The sequence below is a fragment of the Protopterus annectens genome, chromosome 13.part0 (genome assembly GCF_019279795.1).
Source record: "Protopterus annectens isolate FY-2018-M chromosome 13.part0, PAN1.0, whole genome shotgun sequence".
Lineage (NCBI taxonomy): Eukaryota > Metazoa > Chordata > Ceratodontiformes > Protopteridae > Protopterus > Protopterus annectens.
Window position 1 is genome coordinate 470,434,497 of NC_056747.1, and position 26,426 is coordinate 470,460,922.

Consider the following 26,426-nt stretch of genomic DNA (forward strand, 5'->3'; position numbering starts at 1 on the left):
AGTCAAGACTAGTACCATCCCAAAGGATAACCTTTTTGGGTGCAGATCTGGACACAACCACCCAAATGGCCTTTCTCACAGAAGAAAAACAAAAACAACTTCCAGATTACTTCATGATTCTGACAGGACAAACTCAGCTTACTTCAAGGAAAATCCTGCAGGCCCTGGGTTACATGGCATCTTGCATAATTCTAATACCGCATGCCAGGCTGCATATGAGGAAATTACAATGGTACCTCCGGAGTGTATGGTCTCAGCACAGTCACAGTTTAGAAACCATGATACCAATCATTCCATGCCTTCAAAAGGAATTCCTGTGGTGGGCTCAGGCCTGCCAGTCCAACAGAGGGTTGCCTTTCAACAAACCAAAACCAAGGCAGACCATCACCATGAACGCCTCAGACTGAGGATGGGGAGCACACATGGAGGACAAATATATCCAAGGCCTATGGCCTCAAGGACAGCTAAGCATGCACATAAACCAAAAGGAAATGCTGGCAGTGAGGCATGCAATCGAGGCATTCAAACCCTTCCTCCAACAAGGACACCTGCTAATAAGGACAGACAACACCACGGTCATGTGGTACATAAACAAGCAGGGAGGCACACATTCCTACCCTCTATGCCAGATGGCTATGAATCTGTGGGAACTATGCCTGAATCTCAATATCCAACTACAGGCCCAATTCGTGCCAGGGAACGAAAATGCACTGGCGGACAGCTTACGCAGAACTACCATGGATGCACACGAATGGATGCTGCACCCAGACATCTTCCAACTCATAGCAAAGACATGGGGAATGCCGGAGATAGATTTGTTCGCCTCCCCACTCAACAATCAACTGAAGACATTCTGCTCAAGGACATACCACCCACAAGCTTGGAGGGTGGACTCTCTCTCTTTCAGCTGGAAAGCCCTAACAGTATATGCCTTCCCACCTCTCCCATTGATGTACAAGGTTCTACTGAAGATCAGGGAGGAACAGCCAAAAGTGATACTAATAGCTCCGGACTGGCCAAGACAACACTGGTATCCATTATTGAGAAGCATGTCTCAGGCAAAATCATGGCCTCTCCCCCTATGGCCTCTTCTTCTGACGCAGAACAATTTCAAGACCCTACATCCCAACTTGAAAACATTGCAGCTAACTGCCTGGAAAATTCCTTAAATCCCAAACAAACTATTTTATCTCAGAGGGTGAAGGACATTATCCTGAGGCTCGCAGGCCTTCCACAAGGAAGACATACTCAGCTAAATGGAAGAGATTTCTCATTTGGAGCACATCAAAGGGCACAGATGTCACAGTGGCAAACCTAACACATATCCTAGAATACTTAGCAGAATTGTTCCACAATGGCCTGTCCTATTCTTCCATTAAGATTCATGCTTCAGCAATTTCAGCAGAATACAATGTGGATCCACCTATCTTCTCACACCCTCTCCTCAGACAATTTCTGAGAGGGATCAAAAATATTAAACCTCCAAGAAGACCCCCTCTACCTGCCTGTGATCTCAACTTTGTGCTGGAGAAACTGACACTACCTCCTTTTGAACCAGCAGCATCAGCGGATCTACAGTTCCTATCTTGGAAAACTGCATTCCTTCTGGCTATCACTTCAGCAAGAAGAGTATCTGAGTTACAAGCATTAATGGCAGTGCAGCCTTTTCTTATTTTCCACCAGGACAGGGTGTCACTAAGAACCAATCCTACTTTTATGCCAAAGGTGGTATCTAGGGTATCCTTGAACCAAGCTATTCACGTGCCTACGTTCTTCCCTAATCCACAGAATAGAGGGGAAAAACTTTTGCACACCCTGGATATACACAGACAACTACGCTACTGCTTGGACAGAACAAAAACTAGCAGAAAAACTGACCAACTTTTTGTAGCATATGCAACTGGGGTGCAAGGAAGAGCAATTTCCAAACAGACAGTTTCAAAATGGATAGGAAATTGCATTCGATTTTGCTACTCCTTTCATGGAAAGACAGTTCCTGAAAATATCAGGCCTCACTCCACAAGGGCCACGGCCACCACTACAGCCTTCCTACGGGGGGTGACTACCAAGGACATTTTAGAAGGTGCTACTTGGAGCTCCGTGCATACATTTGCCAAGCATTACAATCTACCTTTATACTCTAGATCCAGAGCAGGGTTTGCAACTGCAGTCCTGCAGGGGATCTTAACTACACTATCCTTTTCTTAGTACCTCCTCCCCCAGATTGGCTATGGTATTCTACCCATATGTTATGACTGCAGATGCATCCTTGAAGGACATAGTACAGTTTTGTACCTACCATAAATGTAGATGTATGATAGGTATGCATCTGCAGTCAGGATTACCCTCCCTCCTTCCCCTCTGTGGTATTCCTAGGGTGCTTACCCCTCTTTTAGCTAGCTGGGGGAATCTATTATGGTGTATTTGTTTGTTTATACATGTATATAATTTGCAAATGTTTGGAACTTTTCAGCATTTATCCACATTTAGCCTTCCTAGAGGGCACCTGGCATCTGGGGCAAGAAAAACTGAGGAAAATGGTGTCGGCTGATGCTTTTATACCCCAGACGCTCTGACGTCGGGGAAAGTGCGACATCAGCCGAGGCCAGACCCAGACTTTGGAATCCGGCCGACCGAAGGGCTGCCTGAGGCAGGACAACCCATATGTTATGACTGCAGATGCATACCTATCGGACATCTACATTTATGGTAGGTACAAAACTGTACTTTCTGAATGAACAGGCAACACAGGCATAACTCACACCCTCTTCCTCCTAATTTTAGTTTTCCTACTGATATTCTTGCAGCTTTAAGTACTGACATGGATTCAGAAAGGTTACAACAAAGTGTATACACTTAGTTTAACCTTTTTGAGTGACTAGAAAGCACAAAAAATGTGATAAGAATTTTCTTGAATACGTAGACCAAATGTGAGGCAAAAAGATAAACCAGTACAATCAAGAATGACCAGCCAGCAGTTCTCCAGAATTCTGGAGAACTGCTGGCTGGTCATTCTTTGTTGTACTGGTTTATCTTTTTGCCTCACATTTGGTCTATTTGTTTGTGTTTGGTTCTTGGTTTCTTACTATTTCTTGAATACATATTGTGTACACTTAATGTAGGCTTTATTGAATCTGAGACTCTGTTAAAAAATGGAGGTGAATGTGGCAGCTGTTTCAGTTGGGTTTATTTGTAGGTGATTGTTGGGAATCTTGCATAGGTCTTCCACAGTCTGAAGTAGGTTTGCTCTGGAGAAGGCTCTAAAGATAGCTTCATTTAGTGGTGGAGTGTTACCATTAAGCTTGTCAGAGAAAGTAAGTTATTTGAGGTCAGATTTAAACATGATGAGGAGATTCGGGATGGGGTACAGGTGAGGGTAGGTTGGTAAGGACTAGTTGAAGACTGTCAGAAACTGTGGTGGACAGATTTACAATTTGCTCCAGCACATTGGTATTAATATCTAGTAATTGCTAAGTGTAACTGTTTTTAGAGGTGTAAGTCTGCGAGTCAGTGCTTGAGTAATAGACGTCACCTGGCAAGAAGGTATTTGATATTTAATGCCTCAGTTGTGTTCATGAAAGACTAGTTATAATGACAAGAAGTGCTCAAGAGCTAGGGTGTTGTCGTGGGGCTCTCACTGATACAGGACAGTGAAAACCTGCCACTCACAGGATCATCACAGGGTAGTTCCACATAACAGGTCCTAACATAACCCCTTGACTTGCTGCCAAAAGATTCATCGGGGTGCTCTTTGTCAGCATTCTTACTGAAAAAGAATAATACATAGAGATGTCTGATCATTTGTTAGTGGAACACTTCCCTGTGATATAATGCCCTGTCGTACTTATGACTTCCTTTCTGAGTAATTCTGGCTCTGAATAATAAATTGTCATACGTTGATTAAGTGGGCTGCTGCTGTTTTTCCTCTGTGTTGAACTTTGGCTCTGACAAAGTCCATATCTGATTAGACAAAAGAGCTTAATGATGATACATTTTTTGAGTCTTACAGTGAGTATTTTGGTCATATGATTTTTGTAATTATTTTACATTTAACTCCCTTGTCATACCTTTTATTTGTTGTGATCTGTGCTGAACCGTTTGACTGAATTTCATGACAATCCATGTCCGAAACACAAAGAATTTAGTTTGATTAGAAACTAAAGCATAATCTTCTGTTTTGAATCTTTCTTCATGAGTGGATGGTTTTGTTTTTATACTTTTTTCTATGTGGCTGTCCTGTGTGTTAAATAATAGTTTTATGAATTCGATGTTGAGCAGTCTTGCAATTACAGTTTGGGCATTAACCCCTTTAAATTTTGTATTCTGTTTTTGAATATTATCAGTGTGATTACTTTATAATGTATGGTTTAGTTTTACTTTTCTGAATGTTGTGTTTACACCTTTTTGCATTCGTGTAGAATATATACTTTCTACTTTTTGTTGCAGGCTTCCTTCTTAAGCCTGTAGTCCTAACACCACCTATTTTATAGACATTTAGAAAACAAGCAGAGCTAGGCCACCATAGAGAAACATTTATTAACTAATAAATCAATAAAACAGCATAAAAACAGCACAGGCATAGAAACAGGGATAAGTGCTTACAACTCCTAGAGCTTTGTTCAGATCCTGCATTACTGCCAGTACTCCTCCCCTTTAAAGCAAAGAGGAGCCAATTAAAATTCATCTAGAAAGTCTCCTCACTTTCATCAAATTACTGCCAGTGCTCCTCCCCTTTGAAGCAAAAAGCAACCAATTAAAATTTAAATTCTATCTAGGAAGTCTCCTCCCTTTCAACAGTGGCTTCAAGGGAATCACCCCATTCATTCTAGAAAGCCGATTGGCCTGCAAATCAGCAATCCATCGGCTTTCCAAAACCTCTGTTTTATTATATAAATCACCACCCTAAAGATTATCATGTACCAATTCTAATGCCATAAATATAAACTTGTCTTGTGCATTCTCTCGGCTATGTTTAGATAAAGCATTGGTGTCCTTTCCTAGTCCAATGTCACAGAGGTGACATAGAATTCTATCTTTGACTGCCAATTCGTTTTATCAACATAAAATCCATTACAGAGGGTACAATTAGCTACATAAAGTATATTTTTGGTGTTACAGTCTGCATATCTTTTCAACTGATATAACATTTTAGTAACAGGATGGCTAAAAGAGTTACTACTGTTAATTGAAGCACATGCCCTGCATTTTCTGCAGGGAAAAGTCCCATTCTTCAAGGTTGTTTTCTTTGATGGAACCTCATCCTTATAACAGAGACGGTTCTTCAAATTTGTCTTATTTTTAAAGCAAAACCTCAGAACTTCACCCACTATGTCATTTATTTTGTTACCCATTGTTAGTATGCACCAATTCTTCTTAATAATCTCACAAATCTGTGAGACATCACAGATGTATGCAAGCAGGCATCTTCAACCCCTTTTATTACTATTATCTTGCTGTGGTATGGGACAGTTTAGTTCTGATGTAGTATTCTCTGAAAAGTAAGGATGTCCTTGTGCTCTTCTCATATTCTTAGTGGCCGTGAGTCTCTGTTGGACCTTTTGTTGTCTATAACCATGAACATGAAGACATTTTGCTAACTGTTCAGTTTCCTTCATATATACTTCTTCATCAGTGCATAATCTAGAGGTGGGAAGTAACTGTTGCTTGATAAATATGCGGGTATACATGCTCAGAATGCATACATTTCCTATGCAGAAGGTGGTTTCTTCCAACAGTCCTTTTATGTATCCGTGTAGTAAATCTTCCTTGATCATCCAATAATAATGTTACATTTAAAAACTCAGTTACTCAGGTGGATCTGTGGATATCAAATTGCAAAAACTGTGGTGGTACTTGCTATGTACTCAACAAAGCAAGAAAGTTCATTATCACTGCCACACCACAGGAGAAAAATGTCATCAGCAAATCGTCCATAATTAACAATATTATCCCTCCATATATTCTTGGCATTGAAAATATATTCAGATTTCTGTTGGGCCATCACTATATTGGAGTAATGGCACATGAAGTGCACATTGTCACCCCCCCCCCCATTTCTGCTAGTAGTGCTCACAGCCATATAAGAAGATTTTATTACCAATCAAAATATCCAAAAGTAGACACACCTAGAGAGCAGTGTTGCCATCAAGAGCGTCACTCTGTCTTAAAAATTCTTTAGTAGCTCCAATGCCATGGTCATTAGGGGTTACTGCAAATAGATTTTTAACATCCATGGTGACCATTATAAGATCCATGGTGGTGTTCATTGTTTGTGCACAACAGTACAAACCATCTAAAAACTGAGGTGTCCCTTAATACAGTAAGTGCTCTGTGTAAAGCTTTCTTTAGTTGCTGTTCATCATAAATAGAAGCTGGTTCTGTGAGCCATCAACCCCAAGAGACAATTAGATGCAGGGGTGGGTTTTGTTTATCCTTGTGTATCTTGAGCAGGCCATTGATAGTAGGTGTCACAAGATGTTCGACATAAGATATTCATAGAGGTCCTGATTGATAATTCTCATCATAAGCAAGTCATGGTAAGTGTCTTTTACCATCTGAATGATTTTCTTGACCTCCCATTTTGGTATTTTCAGATAGGTATGCGTGCCACTGAGAATTTCAGTTATTGTCATATGATAGTCATCTGCATCTAGAATAATGGCCCCTCCCTTATCAGCTGGCATAATAATGATGGCATCATTGTACATCAACTCATCCTGTGCTATCTTTTCTTCTGTATTCATATTATAGAAGCCTTTGTGGCTTTCTCCAGCCAATCAGAACATTAGACTAATTATCTCAACTTTCAAAAATATAAAGGGACAACATCACTTATTCAAAAATGAATAGTAAAGCCCTATATAAAACTCTAAGTGTCATATTCCTCATCGAAATGAGATTAAAGAATTATTAGCAGCAATAAACTCTCCTTAGCATGGAGAACATCGATATCTGTGCAGTAACAGAAACCTGGTTCAAGGCTCCCGAGAGCACCCCAGCACTACCAGGTTATACCTCATACCATGCTTTTCAGCCTCAAAACTTGGACTGAACCACAAAAGGAGGGGGAGTATCAATATTCGTCAAAGATACCCACACCTCCAGGTTGGTGGCACAGCACGAAGCATCAGAGACTATCCATGTGCAACTAACAGTGGGTAAAACTGCCTTCCAGTTTATAGCCTGCTACAGACCACCCTCCCAAACCCAGGAACCCCACTCGGCCTTCCTGAGAACACTGGAAAATATGAAGGTCTCTCCAAACACCATTATATTGGGTGACTTCAACTACCCAAACATAGACTGGGAGCATTACTCTAGCTCCTAAATCCTAGCCCAAAGGTTCCTAGAATTTATAAACTCAAATGCTATGGAACAACTTGTTACCACTCCCACAAGAGGGGAAAACATACTGGACCTGATCATCACCAACATGGGGACTCTATGCTCCAGACGAGAAGTGTATCCTTCACTGGTAAGATCAGACCATAAACTAATCTCACTGGATATTCACATCCTGACCCCACCCCCTGCCCAGAAAACCACAGTGAAAAACTTCTCTAAAGCAAATTTCACACTCCTCAAAACCGAGGTGGAATCCTTCAAAGCCCCCGAGCCTGTGGAAAATACGGCCCAGACTGCAGAATCCTTTATAAATGCATTCTATGAGCACCTTCAGGAAATCTTGGATCATGCAATCCCAAATAAAACCAAGACCCAATCCTCCAAAGGCAGACATCCTGTCTGGTGGACCCCAGCCATAAACAAACTATACAATAGAAGGAGGAAGCTACTACATGATAGAGCAAAATCCCAAAAAGGGAAGGCATCTCTGATCAGTATTAGCAAAAAACTACGGGCACTCATAAAATCGTCTAAGGCCAGCTTCGAGAGAAAAATTGCATAGGACACTAAGGATAATCACAAGGCTTTCTTTAGTTTTGTTAGGAACCTGGGTGGGAATTCCCAGATATGCTCAGAATTAGTCCAAAATGACAAAAATACACCGAACCCACAGACATTGCCAACATCCTAGCTGACAGGTTCAGCGCAAACTTCTCCCCCCCCCTCCCCAACAAAAGGGCTAATGTCTATCCCAGCAGAGTGCTGCCCCCCTGACATCTCAGATGCTCAGGTAAGAGCCGCCCTCTTCAAAGCAAAAAATACAGCATCAATGAGACCAGACGGTGTCCCGGGCTGCGTCCTACATGAACTCCAAGAAGAGCTAAACCCAAACATAAAACTACTGTTCAATCTCAGCCTTACTACAGGATATGTACCCAAAGAGTGGCGTACAGCAACAGTGGTCCCTCTCCACAAAGGTGGTGCCTCAACGGATCCTGGAAACTATCTCCCCATAAGCCTAACTAGCTTGGTCTGCAAAATTATGGAAAGGATCATCATGGACCTCATAAATAAAGATATTGGGGACCTACAGACACTTGATCCTACCCAGTTGGGCTTTGTTAAGGGCATATCCTGCCTCTTAAACCTGGTCGATTTCTTTAAAACAGTCACCAAGGCCATTGACGAGGGGAAGGTGGACCACACAGCCTACCTGGACCTCGCAAAAGCCTTCGATACAATACCCCACTCGGGCATTATAGATAAGCTCACCAGCTTAAATATAAACCCCTATGTCACTAGATGGGTTGCAAACTGGCTCAAGGACAGAACCCACATGGTTAGAATTGCTGGAACCATGTCAGACTCCAAACCAGTTACAAGTGGCATCCCACAAGGCTCAGTCCTGGGACCTATCTTGTTCGGTATATATTTCTGGGAGATACAGGCCAACACAGAAGGACTGTGGCTGACCAAGTTCGCAGATGACTGCAAACTGGGCGCCATAATCGACTCTCCAGCCGACACAAGCATCCTCCAAAAGGGCCTCATAGAAACAGACAACTGGTGCCAGAGCCATGGCTTCAAGCTAAACGCCAAAAAGTGTATAGTCATCCCCTTTGGCAAAAACAAAGTGCTCACAAATTACCACATAGGTGGTAATCCATTAAGTACAGAAGAAGTAATTAGGGACCTGGGGACCCAAGTTGATAGCAATCTCTCATTTGACAACCACGTGGCCAAAGTGGTTAGAAGAACATTTTATATAGCCCACCTAATCATGAAGGGATTCACATCTAGATCAGGGGAGGTCACCGTGCCTCTTTACTCATCCCTCATCAGGCCTATAATTGAGTACAATGCCCCTTTTGGGATGTACCTTACCAGACACCTGCAGCAACTGGAAAGACCCCAAAAGTACCTCACCAAGAGGATCAAAGGGCTCAAACAGATGCCATATGCTGCCAGGTTAAAGAAACTCCAGCTCTACTCAGTGGCATACCACCTGCTCAGAGGTGATCTGTGCCTGACGTATAAAGCCTTGTCCAACCCGGAATTAATGGACATGCTGCACCTCAGAAAATCCAAATCCCATCGAGCTACGCACTGAGAGACTTGAACCTCAGCACTGAAATAAATAGGACATGCTGGAAGGACAGATTCATAACCCAGAGGCTCCCTTCACTCTGGAATAAAATCCCAGTCCAGGTTAGGCAGAGTCCCTCATTGACTCTCTTCAAGAGGAATCTTGACGAGTGGATGGGAGATCGTAGGTTTACCCCGGGTATCACTTCTGTGTCACTGTTAGACAGAGGCTCAGTATACTAACCACGAAAAAGGGCATAGCAAAATTAATTTAAAATGGGTGGCGAAAGCCAAACACACTCTGGCTAGGCTTATAAATGCCCTAGGGCAGATAGCCTAGTATGAACCTATGATCCTATAAAAATACTGAAATATCGGCTGATGTTAAGTCAAAAGTTACATTAAAAAAATATATGCAACGCATAAGCATCTATCAAAGTTAAATTTAACCTTAAGAGGATCCTCTGTCAATCATTTGACAGGAAAGAACACGAAGTGGGTGTAGGCACTGTTTCATGTAGAGAATAGTATAGTAGAATAGAGGGAAATGTAATGTGGTATCTTGATTTTGGTCTGAAGAAGCTTTATGCGAAGGTGCTTACCAATGTGCACAATAAAGAACGATTTTACTTCAAGGACTGCTTCTGTGGATTTATATATACTTTTTTGTGAGCTGCACGGTCGCTACCACTGTTTGGATCATTCCTGCTATCTTTATATATCCAAGAGGCACAACACAATTTATATTTACAGCATTAGAATTAGTACATGATAATCTTCAGGGTGGTGATTTATATAATAAAACAGAGGTTTTGGAGAGCCGATGGATTGCTGATTTGTAGGCCGATTGGCTCCTTGGACTGAATGGGATGATGCCCTTGAAGCCACTGTTGAAAGGAAGACTTCCTAGAATAAAATAAAAATTTTAATTGGTTGCTTTTTGTTTCAAAATGGAGGAGCACTGACAGTAGTACAGTATTTGTTTGAAAGGGAGGCGACTTCCTAGATGAATTTTAATTGGTTGCCCTTTGCTTTAAGGGGAAGAGTACTGGCAATAATGCAGGATCTGATGAAGGCTCTATGAGTTGAAAACACTTATCCCTGTTTCTATGCCTGTGCTGTTTTTATGCCGTTTTATTGTTTTTATTAGTTAATAAATGTTTCTCCATAGTGGTCTAGCTCTGCTTGTTTTCTAAATATTTTTGTTTGGTTGAGCAGCCTTTAGCAATCGGGGTATGTGTACTTTTACATTTTATAGACATGGCCACTCAAAACCTTATATCAATGCATGCATCTCTGTTGCTAGTGCTATTAAACTACACACAGTTGCATGGTCCTTGGTGTGCCCCCTAAGAAAAGGAAAATATTCTGCAGAGTAGTTTACCTTATCAGCCATCATGGGTTGCCCTGTGTTTGTTTTAAGAGCCAGCTTCGAGGATGGAAAGTAGATCATTCTTCCTGTGGAAGGACAGAAATGCAAAGAAGATAAAGAATGTGAAAGCAAGAGCCAAAATCCCTGTTTTCTAATTTTTATTTCCAACCCACAGTATACGATGTAAGGTGTCCTCATTCATTGCTATTACACCTTAAAAGGAACTGTTAAAATCAAATCTGAAGCCGTAAACCTCCACTACTTGAGAAAGAGTGGATATTGTCTACACACAATCATTGTCACTTTAGTTGGCTCTTAAGTGTCCTGGACTTATCCCCAAACTTGGGCCCTTATCATCACTGTCAGGGCTGAATTGTGTACACTACTGAACTGAAGAAATTATTTTTTTACTTTGAGTTCACAGGCTGATTGTGAGCTACTGCTGTAATTATTTAGAGTCTTTTTGTAAGTGTGGTACTGCATTTTTTATTCTTTTTTATCTAAATTGTCATTTAGATCTCATGGTTTTATGTAATAGGATGTATTTTATTAAAAATAACTACTTTGTTGTAGCTTATTTTCATATTTGTTGCATTTTTGTGCCCCGCATCTAGATGTGAGTTACCTGCTGCGCTCTGTTACACATTTTGCTCACTTAGCTGGTGATACCATTGTGCAAGGCAGTGCTACCTCCCATATGGCACCCATGGAACAAGCCGATTGTAAGTATTATAATCCAGCATTTCCTGTACTGTACACACTGTGAAACAAATGTTAACCTACCTCTGCAAATAGGCTGTTTATTTTGTTCTATTTATTGCTTCTGTTTACCTGGAAGGTCCGACTGGGTATGAGACCTCTTTTTAGTGGGGGCCAGGGGAGAAGAACTTAAAAAATAAAAGTGAAAGTGACTTAAAATTACAAGTATAGAGCCCATTGATAACATAAGTAGCATACTTGGTGCTATAGTTGTAGCACAGTGTTGCAAGTTAGGTATAGTTTGTGCAGAACTAACTTAAGTATGGTGTATGACTCTTGGCCAAGGCCATTAAAGGTTGACAAAGAGCCATGTAGAAAGTGGTGAAAGAAAATAGGTTATTTACTTGGTTAAAGGGGTGAGAGAAGAGTATAGTGGGAACTGTCATATTTGATGAGATTGTTAATGGATGGGCAGCTTTTAGTACTGTAGATGAGAATCTGTGTGGTAAGATGATGAGAATTTGCTAGGCACAGTGGTAGTCCCAGACATTACACATGTTTTACTGCCAGGCAGTGGTGAGTTTTGTAAGGGAGGTTAGAAGCATATTTTGCAATTTTGTTATAAAACTTTGCCCCAACTTGCTTATTTGTGGTGTGTGTGTGTGTGTGTGTGTGTGTGTGTTTGTGTGTGTGAGAGAGACAGTAAATATAAGTGTTGCATAGACTAGTGTGAGAGGAAGGAAGGTTGAGGTTATGTCTTTTCTGGGTGAGATAGCTAAGGCCTGGCCCTGTATAGGGAGTACAGATGTTGCTGTTTTTTTAAACAATGTGGTGAATAAGATAGCCAAATTTTAAGTACTCATCTATGTGAACCCTAGTAATATTGCATGTGGTACAAATTAATTCTTTGTAATATTACATGAAGTTATGGAGAATGTTGTTTTTAGGGTAGGAAAATGTTTTGGAGTGAAGACTTAATTTTGTTTCACTGTGGTTGAGTAGAAGTTGAGTCATTTAGCCAGGATTCAGCTGAGGTAAAGGATTTGTGGGTAAGTTGTTGCAATTTGGTTAGGCTTTTGGCAGAGTTGAGCAGATTAGGGTGGATTCCTCCACATGTTGTATAATGGCAGCTTGTTTGCCTGCACTGTGGAGGTCATTAATGAATATCTTAAACAATATAGGGCTGAGAATGGAATATTGGGGATCTTGTACAGATACTGAAAAAAGATGGATTTGTCATATTGCCATTTCACTACTTGGGATCTGTTGCTAAGATAGCTGTGGAACCAGGTGAAAATTGGAATACTGAGAACTAAGTATGAGAGTTTAAGAGTGAGAGATGGCGTCAAAGGCTTTTGGCAAGATGACGAAAAGAGCAGATACTAAGTTGACTGTATTTCTGTTTACTATAACTGTGATTGCTGAAACTGAGGATGGAGGTTGTGGTGTTGTGGTGTGGACAGAAGCCATGTGCAAAGGAGAGAAGAGAATTGCCAGTGTTACGGGTGAGTAGCTGTGAATTTATGCATTTTTCAAGAACCTTGTTTAATGGAAAACAACTGCTGTGGGTCTATAGTTGGAGGGTTCAGTGACATTCCTCTTTTGTGTAGAGGTAAGATGCAAATTTTTTTCCACAGTAGTGGGATGTAAGATTTTTGGATGAAGTAATTAAGATTGAAATTGGATACGCTGTATAGATAGAAATGCTATTATTTATTTTTATGTTTTTTGAATATGTCATGTGGAAGGCAGAGGGTGGTCAAACACACAAACTTATTCCGGTAGCATTTTATGCAATGTCAGACATGGTTTGAGGAATATGATTAAACAGCATAATTAGACAGCTGTAAATCCACAATGCAGATATTTGCACCTTTTCACTAGGACCACATCATAGGTTTATAGTGGCAGATGGCATGCTGTTGGTATCGTTTGACTCTCAATGTGTCTTAGCATGTTAGATTTTAACACTGATCTCTTGCTACATAAGTTGGAGTAATTCACAGTAACTATTCCCTATTCTACGTCTTACTTTTCTGATTGTGAAGGACCCCCATCTGGTAAGCTTCATTAAGATTTATTTTCCAAATTTGACTAATGGGGCCTATCAGGCAAGAAAAGCAGGATCTATGATGGTCACTGAAATGAAAGCCAGGATAGACGATGGAAGATGTCTTTCAGATGCCCATATAAAGGTCATGAAAAAACATCAGTCATCTCAGGACAGGGAGGTGTAATATATTGCCTTTTGACCTTGACTGGGAACATTACCAGGAGGTGAAAGGAACATTTTGAGGGAACATCTGAATACTGTGGGCCTGTGAATCTCAGTGGAAGCAGTGCCAAAACAGATGGGTAAGATCAGATCAGTTTTGCTAGCTAGATCACTGCTATGTTAAAAATGTTCACTGTGGCAGAGGCTGATATGTGAACACAAATGTATGCCTTTCCATTTGTTTATGCAGAACATCTGACCAGGCAAACAAGCCCTTTTTTTCAGCAGAAACTAGGCAGAAAAGCTCCACAAAAAATAATAATATTAGTAAATATAATAACTATAAAGTACTCTGGTAACATTTAGCAGTACTTATACAATGTACAGAATGCTCAGGTAACATTAGCAGTATTACATACATAGTGAGGATGAATAAAGCAGTTAATTATGAAAATGAACAAGTATATTTTGCAGCAGCCTACTCAACACTGGGTGTAGTTAAATAGTAGAAATAGTAACAGAAGTAGAAATGCTGAAGGTACCAACATGCTTTGGATGTCATGGTTAACTTGTCCTTTCCGTGTTGTGAGGAAGTCAGGGATACTGGAGCAGTGGTCTTCATTTTCATTGCAGGGGAGGGGCACACAATTTATAGAGTGATCCTGCTCATCAGATTCCCTGAGAAGTGCTATGCCAAAGTTGTTGAAAAAGAGATTTCATCCAGTAGCCAAGCCCCTGATTCAGGAGGAGCCATGTGAATTCTCTCTTGACCTCAGAACAGTCAGTCAGCTATTTGTCCTTGCCCATATATTGAAGTAATCATGTCAGTTTGCCTGTACTGCCACTGTGTGTGTGCTGTGGACCTGAAGAAGTGATATGTTAACATACCCTGGAATGTCTTGTGATAGGTACTAAGACAGATCTTTCTTCCTGTGGAAGGATAAAATTGCAAAGTAGATTAAGAATGTGAAGGCAAGAGCAAAAGTTGAGGCCACCTTCTTAGGCTTAAGTCGGAGGGAATTTATCTTGCCTGGACTTGTTTTTGTGGTTTTCGTTGATAGGATATTAAAACACAGCCAAAATCTTAAGAGTATCCAGTGTGAGTACATAACTTTAGCATATTTGCAAATCAGTATATCCCTCTTAATCTCTGGTAACAGTTGACTGCTGAATGTTAAGTGGATGAGATAAAAATCAACATTCAGAATCTCAGAGATCATACTTCTTTCACAAAAGAGAATGGATTGTTGATGAGGAAGTAGTTGCTTCAAATGGAGGAATTTAAATATCTTGAGGATTTTGTTAACAGGTTGGAGTTGGAGAGGATCAGGAGATTAAAAATCAGATATGTACATTGACAATGGTATTGTAAGTATTGTACTGGACTGTGGTTGTGAAGTAAAATTCAGTCATAGGATTGTGGTTTTAGTTTACCAATTCCCATCCTCACATATTGTCTTTTTTAAAGTTTTTATTAAGTACTGTTTTAGACAGTGACATAGGTACACATAGAATAAGAGAAAACAAACCATACTAACATTTTTCATGCAGAGTACATATGTTTTATTTTCAACATTTATAATTCACTCCATTACATAAATTGCTCAATTCCTGCCTCCCCTTAAAGCTCTGTCCTCTACCACCTCATCATCCTGAATATTATTGTGCATGTATTGTTGCCATAATTTCCATCTTTTTCTACATAATTTGCTCCTTTCCTTTTCAAAATGTCCCACCTTCAGTTCTTGTACGTCCTTTACAATATTCAGTATTTCATTGACTATTGCTATCCATATGGACAATGTCAGTAGTCTGATACATAAACAAATAAGGAGGAATCCACTCCTACCCATTGTGCAGAGAGGCCATGAACCATGAAGGTCTAGGAATGTGTGATTTCTTCAGACCGCTTTCTAATTGTAACACACATACCAGAAAATTCCAATGCACTGGCAGCCAGACTCAGTAGGTCCATTGTGATTCCTCATGAGTGTTCTCTGTCAGTCAGTAGCGAACATGATTTTCCACCATTGGGGCCAGTCTTGCTGTGACTTAATTGCATCCCCCCTCAACAATAAGTGCAACAAGTACTTCGCTCTGATCCAGCCTCAGGGGGAGTCACCGAGGGATGCTGTGATTCATGATTGGCCCCCAACCCTCCTGTATGCTTATGCCCCTCTTCCTTTGATCCCGAAGTTTCTACAGAAAGAAAACATGCTGAAGAGCTCAGTCATACTCCTTTCCCCCTTCTGGCCTCGACAGGTGTGGATTCCCTTCCTCTGGTCTCACCTCCATGGATATTGGAACCCAGTCAGGACCTCCTATCTCACCCGTCAGAATTCCAGCATCCCAGTCTCCATGCCCTCAAGCCTCCCAGAAGGCTTCCACTAAGATGGTCTACAAAGCAAATGCAAAATACAGAACATCAACCCCTTCTCAGCACCTGCTTCAGCCATCCTTCTTTTCCTCAGTACCATTTTCAAAGAAAAGGGTTAGTTTTTCTACAATGAAATTTTAACTAGCTACAATATCCAGTTTTCATGCTGGAAATTAATCCTCCCAGGTTATGTAAAGCCTTTATGAAAGGAGTCTTCCTCCTTAGACCTCCCATAAAAGGCCCTTCTGTCCCTTAGGACCTCACGGTGGTCCTCCAGGGGTTGACTCAGAAACCCTTCAAACCACAAATAATTGAAACATGTAGTTTTTTTCTTGGAAAACAATCTTTTTGGTAGCTATTACTTCAGCAAAAAAAAATTCTTAGCTCTGGGCCTTATCAGTGAGGTTTCATTTCATTTTTCATAAAGACAGGGTATCTCTACGGAGTAACCATTCCCTTATTCTTAAAATGGCTACGGAGACTAACATTAATCAAGCAATACAATGGCCAGTTTTGTTCCCTAACTTTGCTAATAAGGATGAATATGTGCTGCATCTCGACATTCATAGACAGGTACATTTTTATCTTCAGAACAAAACAGTACAAGAAGTCTGATCGACTATTCCCTTTTCACTTAACTGCTTCAGTCAAGCAGTTTCCAAAATTACTTTGGCCAGATAGATTATGGATTGTATTTCACTGATTTATTCTCAAAAAGTTTTGGAACTGGGGACTTGCAAGATGGCTGCACATTAAGTAACAGATTGTTTCTGGCTCTCCCAGTGTGAAAACAGAAACTCAGCAGAGAAGGCCAGTAGATTTGTGTTTATGGGTAAATTTCAGTAACTTACTATTAAGTGCACTCCCTGGATGCCAGGAATAAAGAAATACAGAAGACCTGCAAAAAATCAGCTACAAAAAGTAAGGAAGAAATACTGTCTGAGGAAAGTTCTGCAGCTGTTTAGCAAAAAGCAATGCAACCTTCAGACATAACTTCCAATAACCTGCAGAAGATATAACACAACTGCATACAGACCTAGTTAAAACAAACAAAACACTAATGGAGTATATCAACACAAAAGAATGGGAAAAAAAGAAAGAAGCTGTAAACACATATTCAGATGAGATGATAAAGCTGCAAAAATCAGAGGTTGAAATGAAGAAAAGGCTGGATGAATATGAGACTGCTCAGGAAGGGATGTTTCAAAAAATAATAGAATTAGAGGACAGAGCACGTAGGGAAAATCTGCGATTTTCAGTTATACCAGAGAAACTGGAAGGAACAGACTGCATTAATTTTGAAAGCACAAATAAGCAATTGGACTGGTATTCCACAGCAGGAGTTGTTAGTTGAAAGGGACACGTGTGTATGCTCCAAACATGGCTATAAGAAAGCAACTTACACCTTTAGTAGTAAAGATGCAATCCTACCAGCAGGAGTTGATTCTGACAAAACTATGGCAGAAGCACAAAGTACTAAAAGTGGAAGACAGCAGAGTGTTTGTGGAAAATGATTACTCATTGTACATGAGACAGAAGAGGAGCAAATTTATTCCACTATACAGGGAATTTCGAGCTCAGGTGTGAGATTCAAACTGCTATACCCAGCTATATTTAAGGTATTTTTTCCCTGGAGGGACAAAATCATGTTTTTTGATGAAGTACATGCTAAGCAGGCAATACAAAAGTTTGTCCAACAAAAATTGAGTTGTGAAACAGGAGGATATTCTGCTTCTTGTTCTTCTGGTAATAAAGACCACAGAGGGACTGTACCTGTGAAAACCTTTTCAAAATTTTCAACGGAAAATGTTGGAGAGAAGGGTGAGAGTTGACTAGAAGAATCAAGAGTATGTTGGAAATGAAGCCGAGACAGGATTTTGGAGATAAACAGTAACAAAATCAGTAATTTAATATGAGATTACAATGCAATAATTATTTTCTGTGAACTATGACAGAACAAGAAAATCTGGAAATATTGGACTTTTCCAGAATTTGTTGGACTTGTGGGGGACTGTAAAGTATGTACCCTACTTCATGTCATCAATGTTCAGAAAAGTGCTTTGGGGAGGGGAAGGGGGGGGAGTTAACTGTAAGTACTAATTTTGTGGCATGTGGTTTTCTTTACATTATATAAAGTAAAAGTTTTTTTCAGTTATTTTTAAGTATAATGGTGATTGTAAACAGGTGCTGCTGTTCTTTTCTTTCTCCCTTTTATCTTTCTTCTTGTTTAGTTTTAAGAAATGTAGGCACTGCAATGTACAAAAAAGCCTGGTTAAAAAGCATGATAAAAGAAAAATTAATGTGCTTTTTTTCCTCATTCTTAATGGGAAATGACTGGATTAAAGACCTTAGATTGCTTTAGTAACAAGTTTTAAGAGGGAGCAAGTAACTAAAAAAATAACATTGAATATTGAGGTTTTATTCTAGCAAATACATGTATGCTTAGTAACAATTATGCAGCTGGTCTTCATGTTTCCATGGTAACAATTTGATAAAGAGAAACTGGCTACCTGGTTCTCATGTCTACATGGAGACAATCTGATAGAAAAACTGACTACAGTCTGGTGGAGAGTGATTGGCTGAGGAAAAAAAAGAAGAAAACAGAAATTCGCTAGGACATACTGTGAAAACATTCAGGGGTTTTCCCATTTGGGAAATCTATAAAGATTAGACAAATCCAATTAGCACTTAAGGTAAAGTTTTCTCAGTTTTTTTTAATGTAACGGGATACTAATATAAACAGGTGCTTTTTTTTTTGTTTTCTTCCTTCTTCCATTTTCTTTGTTTGGTTTTAAGAACTGTAGGTACTATAGTGTCAAATAATGGGTGGGGGGAGGTCTGGTTAAGAAAGCATGACAAAAGAAAAATCAGAGTACTTTTTCCCATTCTGGCATAGGGAAATGACGTGGTTATGACCCTAGGCATTTTCCAGTAACAAGTTTATTACAAAACATGTAAATAGTATTAGGCTTTTTTCTGGTAAGCAAGGTATCCTTAGCAGGTTTGTGTCTATTTTGCATGTCACTAGAAAACAATCTGATAAAGAGAAATGACTTGGAGAAAGTGTTTACTGAAAGCATTCAAGTATTTTCTCAGCTGGGAGAGCTATAAAGATATGACAAAACCAGATAGCACTAACTACAACACAGACTGTATCATACTTCTTAACACAATTAACCTTTCTTTTTGGTTAACTCTAGCCTATCTGTGTGGCTATCAGTTTAGAAGTTTTTGTTTTTATTGGGAAGCAGAAACTTCAATATTTGAAGATGTACATAGTTTTGTGTGTTGTTGTTAAATTAATAGGATTTAGGAGGGTATTGGGGAGGTTTTTTTTTTGTTTGAGGGCTTTCCATAAAATAAAATGTTCTGTAAGTTGTGACATAGGCTGAAATGGATACTACAAGAAACTGTATAAAAGATCAACCTGCAAAACAGTATATGCACGTAACAAAATTTGGAGTAAGATGTTTAACAAAAAAGCAGTTGTACATAAAAGGTGGTAATAATTATATAAGAAAATGATGCTTTCTGCAATACCTTTCAATCTAAATGGTCTTACAGATAAGTACAAAAAAGAAAGAGTAGTGAATTATATTAAAAAATTTAGAGTGCAAATAGCTGTGCTATAGGAGACACACCTGGAAAAAATGAACGTGAATATGATAAAGAAAGGTTTTCAAGATGGTTATTCAGTGGAATATCAGGAGCAAAGGAAAAGAGGAGTACTTATATTAACTGCAAGAGAAGCCCCAATAGTGATAGAAGATGAAGAAAAGACGTTAATGGAAGATGTATAGTACTAAGCGGCTACTGGCAAGGGAGGAGGATTACACTGGCATGAATCTATATTCCACCTAAAACTGCTATAATGGAGCTTAAGAAAATTCTGGGAGAAATAATCATCTTTCACCAAGGAATATTACTTACAGGTGGGGACTGGAATTTGGTTTGCAACAGTGAAGATGTGTCTTGGAGGCCTAGAAGGGAAAATATAACAGAGGAGGGTAGATTTTTGAAGAAATTAATGAAAATGTTTGGTATGGAAGATGTGAATTCAGTACTAGGAATTTGGAATTAATTTACATATTATTCTCCAAGATACAAAAAATGCTAGGCTAGATAGAATTTATATCTCACAGGAACATGTGCATTTAATTGAAGGTCATGAAATGCACCCAGTAACTATTTCAGATGATGCACCAGTAATAACTAAAATAAAAATGCAAGGTAATAAAATAAAAATGAGACACTGGCGCTTTCCCACCTATCTGCTGAAAAGAGAGAAATTTCAGGAATGGGGTTTTGGAAATAATTCAGGAGCTATTACAGAGGGTAGAGCTCTCGCCTGAAAATATAGCTAGGGAGTGGATTAAAATTAAAGGAGAGTTTAAAGCTAGGGTGAAAGTAAAGGTAAGGGGAGATATGGTTAAGAAGCAATAATTATTTAGGGGGACTAACAAATGTTAAAGTATTGCAAAATAGGGGAAATTTCTCAGAACAAGAAAAGGAGCAACTGCAAAATGCTAAACAGAAAATAAGGGATTATTACCTCAGTAATATGCATAAGTTTAGGAAGATTGCTGTTAATCAAAAATTTTTTGATAATTGTAGAGCACAAAAATGTTTAGCACAACGACTCAGGCAACAGAAAGTAGAAAGGGCTGTTACCAAGCTTAGGGAGCCTACAACAAGGAAGATAACAAGAGGTCCTGTAGAAGTATTAGAAATATTTCGGATATTTTATGAAGGTTTGTATAAAGCAGAGAAATATGGAAATCAAGGAAAGGTACAAATGGAAATGTTTATGGAAGAATTAAATATGCCAAGGTTAGTGGTAGATGAGGCTCATTTACTAACCGTTATGATAAAAGGAGATAAGATAAAAATGGTGATGTATATCTAATCTACAGGAAAGTCCACAGGAATAGATGGCATTTCTGTGGACATTTGGAATCTAGGAGGGGAAAAACTGATAAAGATCTGGAAGATTCTGCTTAACAGTATTTTAAGAGGAGGAGAAGTACCAACGTCCTGAAAGAAAGTGGTGGTGGTAGCTGTAATACATAGAAGGTAATGATCCATCGGATCCAGCTTCATACAGGCCCATTTCAGCACTAAACCATGATTATAAAGTGTTTGTCTATTATGACTAAAAGAATAGCAAAAGTGATACTAAAATTGATAGATATGGATCAGTTTGGTTTTGAGGAGGGGAGGCAAACATTTGACAACATTAACAGATCATTGATGATCCAGAGTGAAGCAGAATTTATGAAAATACCAGTGTTATTGGTGGGTCTTGATGCAGAGAAAGCATTTGACAGAGTAGAATGGGACTTCATGAGCAGGGCAATGGAAGCATTTACTTTCCCTAATGCAATTATAAGATTGATTATATGTGAGGGACCAGAGGTGAAAATTAGTATGTGGTGTCCTCTCTGATAATTTCTGCTTGAGTAGAGGAACCAGGCAAGGGTGTCCTCTTTCCGGTTTGTTGTTTGCATTATATATAGAACCATTGGCAAAGAAAATAAGTGACTCAGAAATTCCAGAATATAATTACATACATACATACGAATATTTCAAGCATGGGCATTAATGCCTTTCTAGCTTGCCAATATACCAAAACACTTGTTCCCATAATAAGTATCCAGGCTGTTCTTAAAGCTGTCTAAACTAGTACTTACTTTAATGAAATTAGGTAGTCTGTTCCATGCATTGGCTACTCTGTCAAAGAACCAGTTAGTACACTTGTCATTCCTATAGAATCTTCTACATAGGTTGTCTTATGATTCTCTAGCACTTTTTGGTAACCCCAAATATTCCCAGAGGTAGTTGTCTTTAAATGCCCTATATACTTGAATACGATCTCCTCTTAGATATCTGTAAGAGACACAGTACAAGTTCAGATATTTTAGTCTGTCATAATAACTTAAATTTTCACATCCATGGATGCCCTTGGTGTATTTCTGCTGTACTCTTTCCAGTTTACTCATGTTTGTTTTCTTATAGGCTTTCCATATTGTTATTCCATACTCACGTTTGGGTCTAATGTAACTAACAAACAATGACTTAATTATTCTTGATTTCCTAGACTTTATAAATCTTTTTATACAACCTATAGTTCTATAACTATCATTAACCAATTGCTTGACATGATTAGAAAAACTCATAGCTGAATCTACCCATATACGCAGGTCCTTAAATGAGTCTACAGTTTCAATCATTGTGTGCTGTATTAAGTATTCACATTTCAATTTGTCTCCCAAATCTTATATGCTTAGTTTTTGATGTATTTATCAGCATATTGTTCTCCTGTGCCCAGTTGGTCAATTTAGTCAAGTTATTTTGCAGACATGCTTTATCTGTAACTCATGTAATCAGTTTACCCAATTTCTCATTTGCATATAGACTGTATAACACCTCAGATGAAAAAAGTTAGGTCTGAAAGATACAGTCTAAACAAGTAAGGGCATAGGACAGAGCCCCTGTGGGACACCCTGACTGTAACCAAGGATTTCACCTGTCCAGTTGCTGTATGATACTTGCCATGTCCTATTTGTAAGCCATGCAACTATCCATCTTATCAAGAGTACATCAGTACCTAGTTGTACTAATTTATTGATCAGTGTTTTGTGTATAACTGTCAAATGCTGAAGTTAAATCAATATAAATTACATCACAACACAATTTTTCATTCATGGCTGTTATTATATTGTTATAGAACATCATGTTACAGGTGGTAATAGATATGTTTTCAACATATGCATGCTGATATATGGTTTCAAGTCCCAACCTATCCATTTCTGACAATAACTTATCCAATATTACCTTCTCAATTATTTTTCCACAACATGAAAGTAGACTTGAGAGTCTATATGACTCTAGGTTTGTCCTACTCCCCTTTTGGTTAAAGACAGGCTTAATAAGCCTATGTCTCCAGTCTTGCAGAATCTCCCCATATTTATATGACATAGTGAATAATAGATATAATGGTATTGTACGTTCTTGCCGAAGTGTTCTCAGGTCATTGTTACTAATTCTGTCTCCTCTTTGTGCTTTGTTTGGATCCAGTTTGCCCAGTTCTTTTTCAATATAATCTAATTTGATTCCAGTATATGGAGTTAACTTGATGTCACTCGGGCAACTTATCACCTCTTTTGTGGAGCCAAACTGTTTTGCATAAGATTTTGTAAATATATGTATAATCTGTTGTGTCTGAGAATACATTTTAGAATCTACACACAGTTTATCAATTTGTGTGTCTTTACTCCTTCCACATCTTATACATCTATAAAAAGGTTTCCTGTTATACTCAATATCTTTATATACATTTTCTTCATATTTTCATGATCTTGTCTCACACTGCTTTATCTGTTTGTCCAGCTTGTTTATTTCAGTTTTCAAAGTTGTAGTTCAACCTCTCTTCCATTTCTTATATTTTTTGTCTCTCACCTTAATCAGATATCTTGTTCTTATGGAAATATATCCCCCTGATGTTGTATGCCAAGATCCTGATGTTAAACATTTTTTTGATTTATTTGCACTCAAACAATTTCTCTTTCAAAACTTTTCACATTCCATCTACAGTTTTTCCACTGAACACCTCACTGCGGTTAGTTTTACACTGTGACTGTTTTGGTTCCATATAATCTGTAATTAACCTTCTGTGGATTGGTTTAGACTCCAGTTTGGCAGAATTATGTAGCAACAAATTAGCCTTTATAACCCCATGATCACTGCGCATCAGTGGTGGTAAAACTTGACTTGAAGTTAAAGTAATTTCTTTGGGAACACAATGTCTAGTATGTTCCATCCCCTGGTAGGTTTTTTTAACAATCTGAAGCAATTGTTGCTCCTGAGTATATGATGTGAATAATTTCCTTACTAATGTTGTTGAATCAGTATTATTCCAATCTGTTTCTGGTAAATTTAAGTCCTCAGCTAATATTATTCTTCCCTCCTGTGTTTCATGCATGAAATGTATGAATTCCTCTAGGTCATCTGCACTTGACTTTGGCAGTCTATACACTCCAGCAATTGTTATGTGTTCCAGGGTTGCCTTTACTGTCACAGTTACACAGTCTATAGTATTGGTATTATCATTGAACATGGAAAAATCACAGGTCTCATATCTATCCGTAATCCCTATCGTAACACCTCCACCTAATTTTTTGTTAGAATGTATGTTACAGTAAAAACATTTATACCGTGATAGAACTGGTATGGCAGTCAATAAAAGCTGGCTGTAGTTGCAGCTATAATATTTTATACATGACAAAACCAGAAAAGGACATTACAGTTTTGTGGAACATTTTAAGACTGTTTCAGATCTTTTCAGGATACAGAATTAATGAAGCTAAAACAAAGGTGGTAACGGTAAATTATGCACCCACACATGAATTGGTCCAACAATATCCATACTTATGGGGACATGATAAAATTATGTATTTAGGTGGAAAGGGATGATGATGATATAGAGGGGAAGCTCTAGAAACAAGAAGAGACTGGGATTTTGGATGCAAACTCTTAAGGAGAATGACAGCAATCATTCATAATATTATATTCATAAAATAACAAGGAATATTAAGAACTAAATCAGCATGGGAATGGAGAAAAAAAGATTCTACCAATAGGGATGACTGCAGTTAGGGATGTAGACAATAGGCAAAAGGGGGCTGGAATTTATTGGAGAAAACTGGCAAAGGAACCAAGGTATTGGGAGCAAATAACTAGAAATGGAAAGTTAATAGAATGGGAAGATGCCAAGAATTTATTTGGAGTGCAGGCCAGATACTGCCTTTCCCGTCAAGGACTGATATCAGAGTATAAGCAAAGAGAAAGAAATAGAAGGATCTTAAACGAAAGACCAGCACTGGTGTAGTTTTTAATAGAATCTAGATCAGAAGCTGCCATTAAAAAATAAATAATTAGTAGAGCGCATAAAATAATGATAACTATAAGAATCAGTCAGAAGAGCTTAGAAAGGATTGGGAAGAGAGATTGGATAAGCAATTCACAAAGAGACAATGGGGGATATAGGTATATCTCTCAAATACGCAACAAACTCTAGAAGATTTAGGATCTTTGCCTGGAAGTGCTTACATAGGTATTTTCATACCCCAAGTAGACTCCAGATAATTTTTCCTCAGGTGGATAGCAAATGTTGTAGGTGTGACGGGGAAGAAAGAAGCAGTTGGGAACATGTTTTTGGGGTGTAATAAGTTGGCAGACTTCAAAGATTCCCTGCAGACCGCTCTGTTGGAGATGCTAGGTGAGTGGATTGCATTGACTAGGGAGATAATTCTTTTGAGCTATGATACAGACTCGGATTTGCCTAGACATATTAAAGCCTTACTGAGTCTAATTATGGTGGCTGTCAAGAAAGTAATTACTAGAAAATGGAAATGAAAGTCTAAACCAACTTTAGAAGTAGTGAATGTAGCAACAGAGATGAAATAACTGGAATTGGGATCTTTAGTAAAGGGAAGGAGCAAACTACATAGGTAAAAAAATGGGAATTCTGGGAACACTATATACAGAGAAGGAATGAGGTTTAAAAGAAGGCAGGACTTGAATGAACTGTATAACGCTTAACTGACAATGACTGGTTAGACTATAAGTGAAATATAATGTTTGGAACTACAGTTGTTTCAGTGATGTCCGTGATGCATAATGTTTGCAACTAAAGTTGTGTCAGTGTTTGTTTTTCATTCATGTAAATCGAAGATTGCCTACGTCATATGTGATAATTTAATAAAGATTTTTTTTGGGGGGGGGGGTTGATACAGCCTCCACCTCCTAGACCCCACTCCAGCAGCTCTATGGCTACCTCATCTGCTTTTGATCTAGAATTTCAGTTAATATTTGTGTTGCAGCTACTTGGTCAAAGACTAATACCTTATTACACATTACAAATTGGACATTGTCTCGAGAGGCAGGGCTTTCCTTGGTTCGACGGTGCTGCGGCATATCCTTCCTTGAGGGCCTCCCAAGAGTTATGTAACTGGGGACTCTGACCCATCAGTGAGGAAGAATGAAAAGGACAACATCAGATACAGAAGTTATGTACTTACCATAACTTGACATCTGTGTTGTCTATTTTCATTCTTCCTCACCTTCCCTAACAACCATCCCTCCGGCCTTTGTCACTCCTGGTAGGATATTTGGACTTTTTAGGACACACGTTTCAGGTTTGAGCTTCAATCTTTATTCTGTCTGTCCTGTCTGTATAATCCAATGGAGAGGGATGCAGCAAACTCAGTCTGAGGAGTTAGGGATAGTACAGAGTATTATGGGTAGAGGGAGGAGCTTGAGACTAGGGTCCAAGT

At 38.9% G+C, this 26,426-nt stretch overlaps 1 protein-coding gene across 1 annotated transcript in view; it reads left to right on the forward strand.

The window, feature by feature from the left end:
* HIP1 (huntingtin interacting protein 1) overlaps positions 1-26,426 on the forward strand; it is a 2,554,439-nt gene that overhangs the window by 2,061,670 nt on the left and 466,343 nt on the right. Inside the window, exon 21 of the mRNA XM_044054110.1 lies at positions 11,416-11,523. Within this exon, the coding sequence (XP_043910045.1) occupies positions 11,416-11,523 (108 nt within the window). The remainder of the gene's footprint in view (positions 1-11,415; positions 11,524-26,426) is intronic.